Source organism: Herpailurus yagouaroundi, unplaced genomic scaffold, assembly GCF_014898765.1.
Source record: "Herpailurus yagouaroundi ecotype Mexico unplaced genomic scaffold, PumYag 100, whole genome shotgun sequence".
In the NCBI taxonomy this organism is placed as follows: domain Eukaryota; kingdom Metazoa; phylum Chordata; class Mammalia; order Carnivora; family Felidae; genus Herpailurus; species Herpailurus yagouaroundi.
The window spans coordinates 55,689,546-55,703,645 of record NW_024412391.1 but is presented as its reverse complement, the minus strand read 5'-3'; the positions used below and the strand labels follow the sequence as shown (position 1 = coordinate 55,703,645).

At 31.9% G+C, this 14,100-nt stretch overlaps 1 protein-coding gene across 10 annotated transcripts in view; it reads right to left on the bottom strand.

Moving 5' to 3' along the window:
- DGKB (diacylglycerol kinase beta) overlaps positions 1 to 14,100 on the bottom strand; it is a 750,184-nt gene that overhangs the window by 328,104 nt on the left and 407,980 nt on the right. For all 10 annotated transcript variants that reach the window (XM_040472539.1, XM_040472542.1, XM_040472540.1 and 7 more), the window contains one exon: positions 10,849 to 10,913. In XM_040472539.1, coding sequence (XP_040328473.1) covers positions 10,849 to 10,913 — 65 coding nt within the window. The remainder of the gene's footprint in view (positions 1 to 10,848; positions 10,914 to 14,100) is intronic.

Here is a 14,100-nt window from a genome sequence, read left to right as displayed (position 1 = left end):
TGTGTGTGTGTGTGTGTGTGTGTGTGTGTGTGTGTGTGTGTGTGTGTGAAGTAGAAATGGGAAGGAAGAAACTTCAGAGAAATTAGAATTAAAAGTCATAATAAATCAAGATTTTTTACCTCTACTTTCTATCTAATTTTTTTCAGAAATTTTACCCATTAGGGAAATAATCTCTTCATATTTTAGGACTAGGGTTTACCAATATATAGAAGGGTTGCTTAAGATTCTCTACTTTGTGAAAACACCAGTCATGTAGAAATGTAAAACAGAAAATAGGAACTTAACAGTGTTGCTTAAGTGAGAATATTATTTTTTTCTTCAAAGAAAAATGTGAATCAGGGAACTCTTTAAAAAAAATTCTATCAGTCATTTGAAACTAATATATTAGGATTATTATGTTGGCCAGAATATAGTGCTGAACCTATCTGTTGAAGAACATGTATTCCAAAAGGAAAGGAATTAGTAACTAATGCTCAGGTAGAGCAAGAGACAATAGAGATCACCAAATTAGTTCCAATTAGCCATGCCATAGGATTATTCTAGGGAAAATTACCTTATAATGAGGTGATTAACCTCTTTTGAAAGAGTTTAAGATAGACTTACTTTCTACTTAATATGGCCTATAAAAAGGTGACATAGTAAGGGTTCTCAAAATTGTTCCCAGGGATGATTTCTACTCCAAATCAACAGATGTTATTCTATAAGAACCACAAAACACTTTTAGATATTAAAAGTTCATATCAGATTAACTAATTTACATGGCATGTACTATATACTAAAGAATATAATAATTGAATGATATTCAATTCCAAATGTTAGTCTATAGAATATCTAAGAATATCAAACAAACAAAAAAATCTGTCATTGACATTGATCAATGTCAAAGGCTCCTTCCCCAAAGTCAGCTGTCCACTGTCTAATTAGTTTAGCGCATCCCTCAGTCCCGAGAGCACAACTGGTTCTTGTTACAGTTAGACTAATCTGAACAAAGGAGTAGGGATCTATATAAAGGATTCAGTAAGACTAATCTGAATACAAAGGAAATGGGATCTTCAGTGTTTTTAACACAAAAGCAGTTCATAAACTAGGGACAGGGTTCCCAGAAACAGTAGCTTTAACTACTGGCTAAGCCTATCTTTGGTTTTTGCCTAAAAATTGATCATTCATTTACTGTGAACTAATTGAAATGTATACATATGTGTGTGTGTATTATTAACTCTACATATTTTCTATATACATACATATCCTACATCTATATTTATTCTATATAGAAATATAAAAATAAAACATGCAATTATATATATATATATATATTGTGTGTGTGTGTATGTATATGCTGTCAGCTTGTAACAAACAAGAAATAATTTTAAGTGTTTTAATTTCATAAATATTTCCCAAAAGTTTCCATGTAGGCACAGAATCTGTAATAATGAATAGAAATGTTGTTCCTAATCTCCTTTGTTACTGTTTAGTACTCTTTCCTATTAAAAAATACTCTGTATCTTAGATTTTTCAGTTGTGATCTTGTAGACATCTCTGAATTAACTACTGTAACTTCACAAATCTTGTTTCTTAATTTGGAACTCTAGGAAATGATTGTGTGTGTGTGTGTGTGTGTGTGTGTGTGTGTGTGTGTGTGTAAAACTTCTGCATAAAACACATGCAAATTCATGTAAAGCACAAACACAAATCCTAGGAAAAGAAAGGCAAAATCAATGAAGAAAATTTTGAAAATATTTGCATGGAAGTTATACTAATAAAATGTAAGTACCCTGCAAACAGAAACTAGAAATAAATGTTTTTTCTTCAATTAAATCTGAGAACATACAAGCAGCCCCTACTTCAATATACATCCTTTAAAGTTCAATGGTCACCTTAACTTGGGAGCGCCAGAAAATATCCTTCCTTCTGTATTACTACCATGAAAACTTTTCTTCCTGTTTACATTTTTCTGCAGAACCTATCATTATCTAAGGTTTCTATGTAACTTCAAATTCATTTTCTTCACTTGCCTTAGAGATTTGAAAGATTCAGTTGTCTAGATGGATGTCCATCATATAACAGGGGCTCCTTTAGTAAGTGTCTGCAGAATAAATAATCAACCAAATCAATAACAGGAGCTACGTTATCCAAACTTCAAGACCTTCATTGATCCTTTTGTTACTCCATGGCAGTGCAAAAGTAAAGAATAGAAAAAAAGCAGAAATAAGAACTTCGGAGAGAACAAAGAAATCAGTGAGAGGCAAAAGAAAGGAAGAAGCTACTGTATCTCTTCCTTGTTTATCCTCCAGTTCTCCTTCCATTCCAAAGAACTATCTTATACACATGATTTTGAACAGCTTGGACACAAAAGTGAGTTTTCTGGTTTAATGATATCTAGAAATGATGCAGGAAGATTCAGGTGAATCGAATCCTTTGCATCAGTGTGAACACAACTGTGACTAATTTACCCATTCACGTTTTTACCTCCTCAGATGAAGTATTTAAATGTATTTCAACACACAAATGAAAATATATGAATATAATACCACAGCTACTGGTAAATTATTTTAAAAGCCTTATATTATAAATACATGTACAGTAAGAATACACATAATTATGAAAAATTTGCATAAATATAAGAAAAAGTGAAACTCAGAAAATATATGTATGTACACACATATATATAAATCATACACCATGTATGTATACATGCATATACATCTATATATTATCAATCCACATATTCATCTAAGCACTATATGGCTTATACACAGATCATAAGTTTATATATTTATTTTGAAAGGGAGAGAGCACAAGCAAGGGTGGGGCAGAGAAAGAGGGAGAGAGAGAGGATCCCAAGGGGGCTCTGAACTGTCTGCACAGAGCCTGCCACAGGGCTCAAACCCACAAACCATGAGATCATGACATGAGCCGAAACCAAGAGTAGGACACTCAACTGACTGAGCCACCTAGGCACCTCGGAAAACTGACTTAACAATAGTTCTGACACAAAAAATGTCAAGAAATGTTATTTAAAAGATATAATTGAAGAGTCATTCTAAGTGAAAATGAAAAAGGAGTATGTTTCTATTTTTAAAAAATAACAAAATTGATTATGTACACAGAAAGTGAAGACATAACAAATGCTATAAGATATGAAATTCTCATTAACATATAATTTTATCCAAAAAAATCCCTATAAAGTGCTAACATTCCTTTGTTTTATTATTTTTAAATGTATTTATTTAAATTCAAGTTAGTTAACATATACTGTAGTATTGTTTTCAGAAGTAGAACTCAGTAATTCATCACTTACATATGATACCCAGTGCTTGTCCCAACAAGTGCCATTTCTTTTTTTTTTAATTTTTTTTTAACATTTATTTATTTTTGAGACAGAGAGAGACAGAGCATGAACGGGGGAGGGGCAGAGAGAGAGGGAGACACAGAACCAGAAGCAGGCTCCAGGCTCTGAGCCATCAGCCCAGAGCCCGACGCGGGGCTCGAACTCACAGACCACGAGATCATGACCTGAGCTGAAGTTGGATGCTCAACCAACTGAGCCACCCAGGCGCCCCAACAAGTGCCATTTCTAATGAATATGGATTTTATTCAAAATACTAAAAATCAAAATGTTTAACTTTTAATATCAGTAGCACAATTTCCCTAGTTTATAAAAGATGGTACCACTTACATAATATGGAAGTTTACATTAAAAGGTACGTATGTACGTTCTTAAATAGATAAAAAGGTTTCACTATACAATAATGGTGGTTGCAAAATTGAGGTCAAATGCCTTAAAGACAATGCCATGCAGACTCCATTCTGTCTTCACTTTCATTGTTTTCAATGGTTTGTGAATGTGTCAATAGTATAAAAATAAATTATTCTACATATTTTAAGAATACATAATAGAATTTATATAAAATATAAATAAATTAGATACAAATACTTATGTAAATAAATTTATATAAATAAGTCATATAAAAATTTTAATTTCATAATTTCAAAGTGCAAGAAAAGCTGAATTCCTACAAATATATACACTAAAAAGCTTCAGAGAAAACAAAAGGAATGTCTTCTTTATTTTACTTGCTGTGTTGTAACTGACTCATAAATACATGTAAGTTGCAGAAAAATGAACCTGGACCACTTTCTTACACCATACACAAAAATAAATTCAAAATGGATGAAAGACTTAAATGGAAGACAGGAAGCCATCAAAATCCTCAAGGAGAAAGTAGGCAAAAATCTCTTTGACCTTGGCCGCAGCAACTTCTTACTCAACATGTCCCCAGAAGCAAGGGAAACAAAAGCAAAAATGAACTATTGAGACCTCATCAAAATAAAAAGCTTCTGCACAGAGAAGGAAATAATCGGCAAAACTAAAAGGAAACTGACAGAATGGGAGAAGATATTTGCAAACGAAATACCAGATAAAGGGTTAGTATCAAACTCAACACCCAAAAAACAAATAACCCAGTGAAGAAATGGGCAAAAGACATGAATAGACACTTCTCCAAAGAAGACATACAGACATCCAAACCACCATGAGATACCACCTCACACCTGTCAAAATGGCTAACATTAACAACTCAGGCAACAATAGATGTTGGCGAGGATGTGGAGAAGAAGGATCTCTTTTGCACTGCTGGTGGGAATGCAAACTGGTACAGCCACTCTGGAAAACAGTATGGAGGTTCCTCAAAAATTAAAAATAGAACTACCCTACAACCCAGCAATTGCACCACTAGGTATTTATCCAAGGGATACAGGTAAGCTGTTTCAAAGGGGCACATGCATTCCAATGTTTATAGCAGCATTATCAACAATAGCCAAAGCATGGAAAGAGCCCAAATGTCCATCGATGGATGAATGGATAAATAAGATGTGGTATATATGTATAATGGAATATTACTTGGCAATGAGAAAGAATGAAATCTTTCCATTTCCAACTACATGGATGGAACTAGAGGGTACTATGCTAAACGAAATTAGTCAGAGAAAGACAAATATCATATGACTTCACTCATATGAGGACTTTAAGATACAAAACACATGAAATAAGGGAAGGGAAGCAAAAATAATATAAAAACAGGGAGGGGGACAAAACATAAGAGATTCTTAAATATGGAGAACAGAGGGTTACTGGAGGGGTTGTGAGAGGGGGGATGGTCAAATGGGTAAGGGTCATTAAGGAAGCTACTCCTGAAATCATTGTTGCACTACATGCTAACTTCAATGTAATTAAAAAAATAAATTAAAAAAAAAAACAAAAAGCAAAACAAAAAAACCCAAAATCTTAGTTTATCCACAATGATTTTAACTTATTACAGTCACTAAAATGTGTAATCTTTGAATACATTAGATTTTATAAAAATAAAAATAGGTTAAGTGCCTTAAAAAATATATGTAAGATATATATGTAAGAGACTATATCATGAAGTTTATTGAAAAATAGTGTTAATTGGCTTTTATTAAACATACATTAAAAATATTTACAGTATATGAATAAAACTCAATATATTAATATATAATAATGTTATTAAACACAATTTAAGCACTGATTTTGAAGCTTTAAAAATTTATTTTACTGAATTTAGAGAAAAACCTTCTCAATGTTATTTAAATGATTAATAGAAAAATCTAGTTATGATACAGCATTTTGTCATCATTATTGAAATATTACTTTATTCTTAACTCTACATTTTATTCTAGAACTTCAGCTGGATCTTTTCGGTCTAGATAACAATTGATAATTTTATATAATTATTCTTGTCTATCTGCTACAACACCAAGGTGGAAAGATAAAAAAAAAAAAAAGATTCATAGGTTTAATTTCTTTAACTTGGAAATTGTACTATCTCCCATACAGTAGAGTATGGAATATATGGAAAATATAATTTCCAAATTCAGAATAGATATACACATGCACAGTTTAAAATAAAAAAAAAAACAGGTATAGGGGCGCCTGGGTGGCGCAGTCGGTTAAGGGTCCGACTTCAGCCAGGTCACGATCTCGCGGTCCGGGAGTTCGAGCCCCGCGTCAGGCTCTGGGCTGATGGCTCAGAGCCTGGAGCCTGTTTCCGATTCTGTGTCTCCCTCTCTCTCTGCCCCTCCCCTGTTCATGCTCTGTCTCTCTCTGTCCCAAAAATAAATAAACGTTGAAAAAAAAAATTAAAAAAAAAAAAAACCAGGTATAAAATTGGTACTTCAAGATCAATAAAAATATTTCATGAACAGTTTTGACCAATAAAAATATTTGCTTCAGGAAATTAACGTCTCCTGTTATACTTTATACAAAATTGATTTTATTGTCTTTAGCTTTATATCAAATGATTTGCAACTTACAAAATTAGAGACACAGAAAAAGAGATATAAAAACAAAATTTTTAATACTTAAGTCTTCAGTTCACCATCACCAGGTAAATATTAATAACTGGTTAATAATTACATATTGCTGACCTATAAAGTTGATAATAAGTGCTAAACAAATGTATAAGTAAGCTTGTACTATTCGTTAGCAAGACATCCACAATGGTCAGAGATTATAACTGAAGAATTTTTGTGTGTTTTTTAACATTGTTGGGTACTTTGGAGATTAAGTACATGAATACTATACAAAAAAAATAAAGGCATTATTAAAATCTGAAAGAATAGTTGTTTAGAACGAAGACTCATTCTAGGCATATTTCAGTTCTGTTTTATCTACTACATTTTTGACACTATAAAAAGGGGAAACTATAAAAGTTAGTTAGGTATTTAAAAGACAAATACAGCGTTCATTAATAAATAATTTAGTAAAGAGATTTAGCAAGTATCTACTAAGTGAGCATTATGTTCCATGCTCTGTATAGATACTAAAGTCCCAGAAAGAGTCTTATTCCAGGATCTCACCAAGCCTACTTTAGAGGAGAAAACAAACAAACAAACAAAAAATCAAGCATCATTCCACAGAACCAGTGTAATTTTAAAGTCATACGCAAATTTTCTATGTTCCTGTATGCTATTAATTTCTTGGGTAATTTGGAGTACAGAGCTTCTTTTTTATATTAGGGTTTATTAATATAGTGATAAAGTATAAGTGTGGTGTTCCAACTTGTTACTTTTGTTTCTTCCTTTCTTCCTTTCACACATTTGGCCAGTAAGACCCTCTGACGTATCCGCTATCGCTACACAGATGAGTTAAATGGCTTTATTTAAGTTCATACACCAATTTCAGTTTTCTAGTTGTAGATTTCTTCATAAAAAGCGGAATGCAGAACAAGAATGAAGTGTATTCCTCTGAACAGGAGGCTAAGAAAACAATCTGTATCTCATTCAGTGCATTAGAGACCAGATTCTTTGAAATAAGGACTTACTTGTAGACTTACTGAATTAGTATCTTTGTGGAGTATCGCTGGCTATCAGGGTTTGCTAGCAAATGGTATCAAGTGATGTTAAAAAAAATTAGTTTTTTGAAACAAGCTGTAACAAGCTATAACTACAGTATTAATAAATCTTTTTTTTTTTTTTAATTTTTTTTTTCAACGTTTATTTATTTTTGGGACAGAGAGAGACAGAGCATGAACGGGGGAGGGGCAGAGAGAGAGGGAAACACAGAATCGGAAACAGGCTCCAGGCTCTGAGCCATCAGCCCAGAGCCTGACGCGGAGCTCGAACTTACGGACCGCGAGATCGTGACCTGGCTGAAGTCGGACGCTTAACCGACTGCGCCACCCAGGCGCCCCTTAATAAATCTTTGTAAGATGACCAATTTTTTTTTATAGTTGGTTCCATTTCACATATTACTTGTAAGTCTTTGTCAATGTTGCAAGATTTTATTCATGGAATTAAAGAGTTTCGTTTTTTTTCAAAATTATTACAGCCCTTCATAATTATCACTTTAATGGATGCATATTTTAAATACTATAAGTGTACAATTATTAGTATCATTTTTTAAAGTAAGAACTTATATTGCTCTGTTCTACACTTAATCTAAGTCAAAAGGCCAAGAAGTAATATCATGCTCTATTCTCAATAAAATCAGGAGAATTAGTAATGTATGTGAATTCTAAGAACACGAATGTGATTATTAATAATAATAGTCAAGTCAATATTTTAAATAATAATATTGTACAATAATGGTTTTAAATAATAGTTTCCTCAATACTTTAAGGATTATTTGAGTCTAAAATAATAAAAAATAAATATATTAAGTATGAAGAATGTCTTGAGTTTAGAAACTTAAACAACAATTCCTTTTAATAGTTAACTTAGATTTATACAAAAATTTGGAAAAGAATATGATATAAACCTCTCAACCAGCACTCTCTTAAGCACCGGAAAAATCATTATCTTTCCCAGTTCTTTCAATTTCTGTCAGAAGAAGCATAGAGAGAACTATATATTTTGGTAATTAATTTCCTTAAGATAATGTTAGAAACATCAAGTTCTTTAAAATATAAATGAATTTCAAGGTGAGCACGCTAGAGGATAATATTAATGGCATATGATTGATTGTGACAAGAGATCTGATCTGAAACACCATTATTATGAGTATTTAAAAAAATCCATTTGCAAATTCCTGAAAATACCAAAGAGTGCTATGGCTGAATGTGTCTCAAAGTTGAAATCTGAAAATCTGTCCTTATAAGTATGAAATTGTTTATGCACAATATGTGGCATGTCTTCCTCATAAAAATTTATTAGAAAATTTTCATATTCTGAATAAGTTATAGTTTAGCAAATTATCTAAAAGCTTGTAATTCTGAGTGAAGACAGTCTGTAAAAAATATAGATTGAAATGTATGTGCCTGACTTAGTAACATATGCAATGTTAGAGGTCTTAACTTAAAAAAAAAAAAATAGTAGGTAATTATACACTGAGTATCTACTATATACCAGACATTCTTTGAACTCACAGTAGAAACATGTGACCTGTGTCAATCTAGAAGGTGTTTTCTTTGTTATTAGCCTTCCAAATGTATTTTTACATTTTACAAATACATTGGGCTATACAAACGCATTGCTGTAAATAGTATCTAACCACATATTGGGCAGTGAGGAATGTCATAAATTAACACTGCAACTGATGATAAAAAATTAAGTAGATATATGTGAATAATAGAAGTCTTATTAAGAAGAATTAAAATTATTCCAGAGAACAGAATTCATTAACCTCTGGCACTTGAGAGAGGATCACATATTTGGCATTCTTATATGTAGTATGTCAATTTGAGTATTACATAAATATATTGATACACTTTCTCTATACTTTTAATTCTCCTTTCTTCCCCCTCTCCCCTATCATTCTCTTTCTCTCTGCTGAATAACTTCGGGACAAAAATGCCTTAAACATCATCAAACTTTTTTTTTCCATGGATTTCTTACAGTCTTTACTGGGTTTTTAAATTGTGAAACTCCCGAATGGGGTCACTGCATGCCTCATTCTCAAATAGCATTTATTTTTTTGCTTGAAATCTATTTCAATATATGAATATCAACACATGACTGCTACACAGAATGGTATTTGAGTAAGCACAAGCTAGATTTTATAATATGGTTTTATGTACATTAACAAGTATATTCATGTCCAGGACATTCAAGGTAAATTACCATGTGTTAAAAGTTGCTATAAAGTGAATATAATTTCATTGTTACATCAATTTATTTGCATATATTTTCTAAAATAAAATTAAATTTTATAAAATGAAAATGGCTATTCTACATACAAAGAAAGTTTATAGGTGCAACATTTAATTAGATTTCTACTAAATTTTATAATATACATGTCACAAGATTCACACAAAAAAGTATATAATAAAAATTTAGTTTTCATCCCAACCGTTTAGTTCCCTTTTCCAGAAAGAACCAGAATTAAGAGATTTTGTGAATCCCTCCAAAGACACTATGGGCACATGTACATATTCATACATACATTTCTTCCACTTTCCTTAAACAAAAATTGTACCTAGCTGAATTATAAGAGAAAAGGCAAACCATAATATCATGATTTTATGATTTCCAGGGTTGTTAACTATCCAAATATGGAGACCACAGATCCTTGGGCTTTGAATATTAATATTAATATTGAATATATACTTAAATATATGCACAGAAATGCTGGTTATGATTTTGTAACTTTGTGAAATGATCAAAGTAGAAATGTATGTAATTGAAGCAAAGATGATTCACTTCCGTCCCATTTTTCCTGGGGAAAGGGTTGGAGACAGCCCTATTTCCATCTACAAGTGGGGAAGATACAAAACCAAAGCTTTCTCTATTTCCCTGAATATCAGAAAAAGTCAATATCTACATTTGAAAAAGAAATATGTATAACTATATTAGCAAAATAAATTCTCATTGTCAAGGATCTTCTCCTTGAAGAATGTATCTTTTAAAGTAGTTTATGTTAGCATTGATTATTTCTCTGGTTTATTTTCCATTTACTTGAGGCCAATACTGGATGAACAGTAGAAAGATGAGAGGTCTTCCGTGATACCTTTGTAATACAGAGTTACGCAGCATTATCAAATCACAGTCCAATGTTTTCTCTTTGGGACTTGGTGTAATCACCCTCATATCTTTAGCCATATAAAGACTTCCAGTATATCTTAATAAAATATTTGTTTTACCCTATACTTGAAATTCTTTTTAACACATGAGAATGGACTACAGATGACTACTGCATTCCTCATTATAGTCTCATTAAAACCAAAGAAGAAAAATTAAATTCATTTACACTTGTGTCTCAATACTCACACATACATACCCAATCTTATTCAGCGATTATACGTAAAATGTTTTAAAGCACAGACTGATTCTTTTCATGACATAATTCATCAACAGTAACCGTAATTATAATTTTATCATATGTTATCTTACCTACTGTTGAATTTTTCTGGGTGTTTTTCTCTCATGATGTGGAATCTGTGTGCAATGGAAGCATCCTAGGTAGAGAAACAGAAAAGAAAAATGAGACAGTTTATGATCCTACTATTTTGTGCAAAGATCAAAAGAGAAAAGTTAATGAGTAAAATTTTTAAATTACTCTTTCTTAACAATATTGCCAAGAATACACTCTGAAATTAGGCAAAAATGAGTAACCTACAAAAATTCAGTACAAGTGTGATTTATGCCATCATTTCACCGTCGGTTACTTGTTATATTGACTTCTGGAAACTGATTTCTATTTAATTTATGTATCTCCTTTAATAACTGGTTTTGGCCTCATGATCGAAGTATGTTTAAAATAGTGTAAATGAACATAAATGTTAAAAAGTAGTTGAAAATATTGTAATGCATAGCTGGAAGGATGGCCTAAGTGGAGCGATAGTAATTTCTAGTCCTTTGAGATTAATTATGAGTAAAAAGATAGTGTGAAAGTGCATATTTAATAAAGGTAAATGAGTATAATACATGACTTCAAAGTTTGCTAAGAGTGTCTTGCATGTGTAACTATTAACTGTTCAGTCACAAGCAACCTTCTCACATATCTTGCTTAATGGAGAAAAGAAAGCACCGAAGAGAGAAAATTATTTTTGGAGAATTGGTGTAATTATAACTAAGCTCTGAGACCCCAAACATATCAGTTCTGAACCCTAATGGATGTTTCTTTCTTTTAGGAAATCCATTCAGAGTTTCTATGAGACAGAATCACACTGAGCATGTGAGAATGGTAGAATAATGTGATTCAAGCTTTTCAAACAGACTGTTCTTGCTGACTTTAAACAGTTGCCCCTGTTATTCCAAGCAAGAAGATATTTCCCCATTCTTCATCTACACATGATTAATCACTCCAATGAGAAACTAATATATTTACCAGTCATCTCAAAAGAAATGGGTCTACTGTTGTGATTAACTTAATTTTGTTTCATAGTGCAGATAAAAAAAAAAAAACATACACAAAGGAAATAAAGAAGTTGTGTATTTGAGAGAATCTTGAAAACACTAATCAAGGATTAAAAGTCTAATGAATGAAATGAAAAGGCTAATGTGCTTACTCATGCATAACAAAGCATGAGGCACAACAAGAGAGGGACCAAAGCCCGCTGCAGATGGCAGGCCCAGTAGCTTTTCCCTACAAGATAAAGCTGTAATAGCACTGTTAGATTTTCTGTACATTTTATCCTCTAAAAATCATTAACTAATTAAACTAATCTGCAAGAGAAAAGGACACAAAGATATATAGAAACACTTATTAAAAAGTTACCCCAAAACCCTCCGTGGTTTGGTATTCTAGGATGTCTTTGTTATACATACATGGTCAACTTCCTGGTTTGCTAAGAAGTAGTAATGTCAAGATGGTTCACTTTTATTGGTTTAATAGCTCTCAAATACAGTCAGAGAGTTTCTTCTTTTTTTTTAAATTCTTACTAATAAGTCATAAATACATCTTAGAATGTTGTGTTACGTGGTATGAAATTACAGATAAAAATGTAGCTAGGCTATTAAGGGTATATTATATGACATGATCATTAATTTTTTTAAATCATTTATTTTGACTTTATCCCTAATCTGGTTCAAAATCAATTTGTAATACTTTATAATTAAATGCATACATCCAGCAGACCAGCTGAACAAAAAGAAAAGAAATATGATTCAAGTACTAAGAATGGATGATCAATATTGGTTATCCATAGGGAGACTATCATTGAATTTGCTTCTGCGTGAATTATTTGTTCCTGCTAACGTAGAGAACTGAGACTTTTAAAAATAGATTGTATAGTATAATTTGCTTTACAAGCATATTATTTTTGCAATAACAAATCTCTTCCTTTCCAAAGCAACATAAATAGGTCAGAGAGAGGGCAAGAGGAAAGTAGAGAAAAGGGGAAAGGAGAAGAAAGGAGAAAGAGTATCAAAAGAAGACCATTTAATTAGACTGGACTATAACTGGGTAAACTCCTAGGCATATAGATCACCAAATAGCCAAGGACAAACTTAATGTTAGCTCTATCTCCAAGATACTGGGACAATGGATCATGTAGTAAAAGCAGGGATAAATTAAAACTAGTGAGGAACACTGGGATGCCTTTTCCATGTGTTGAATGGCTTTCATGGGAGTTGGCATTTGCTAACTACAGGACTGATAAGAAACAATGATGGCAGGTGTTCATTTGGATGAGAATTCAGACTGAATTCCCATGGGACACTCTCCCTTTGGCGTAACCCCAAGAGACTTAAAAGAGAACTGCCAAACACTGTAAACTTATCCAGCAGCCATATTTCAGAGACACCGAAGACTCTGTAAAAGGAGACCAAGTAAGAAAAAGCTGTAACAGTGTCGTTTTTTTTTTTTATATAAATTGTGCTGTTTCTGTCTCTATGTACTCTACTCTTGAGAAACATAAATTAATCAACATTACTCCCACATTCTAGAATGAACAAACTGTAAATTCAGACAGACTTTTACTTCCAAGACTTGTAACTTTGAGCAAATGACTTATTTATTGGTAAGTCACAGCTTTCTTATCTTTAAAAGAGGATACTCATACTCCATTATAATATTTTGGTGAAGATTTTTTAGATTATTTTGTATAGTTGGGATGTTCATATATTTTATATCCACATCAGAATTACACTAAAAGTAAAAGGGGATGCTAAACCATAGTTAAACTGTATAATTTTGGAACATGTGTTTACTGACTCTGAAATTGGTGTTATTTCCTGAAATTATAAAATACTTTAAATTAATTAAAACTTAAAGTTAGATCTAAGAAGTAAAAATAAAATACACCCATCCTTATTAAGGCAAGACAAATTTAAATATGTAAATTTTATAAGCAGCAGAAAGTAGTAATACACACACACAGTACATAGAAATATTCATATATCAGAGAATCAGCTTCTGAGTCATAGCTGTCTTTAATACTCTGTCACTGATATTTTTCTGAGAAGTGATTTCTCTTTTCCTGTAAGGGGTTATTACATTTTTATTTTTAAAAATACAGTTAACCTAAATCTCCAAAGTTGCATTTTAAGTTATTAATTCAAAATTCATCAATTTTAAGTGTACCATTCAAAGAGTTTTGACAAAGGTATATAATAACTACTTTCACAAACATGATAGAGAAATTTTCCATTACCCCAAAAAAGTTCCCTTTTGCATTTATATACTTTTACACTGGCATATAT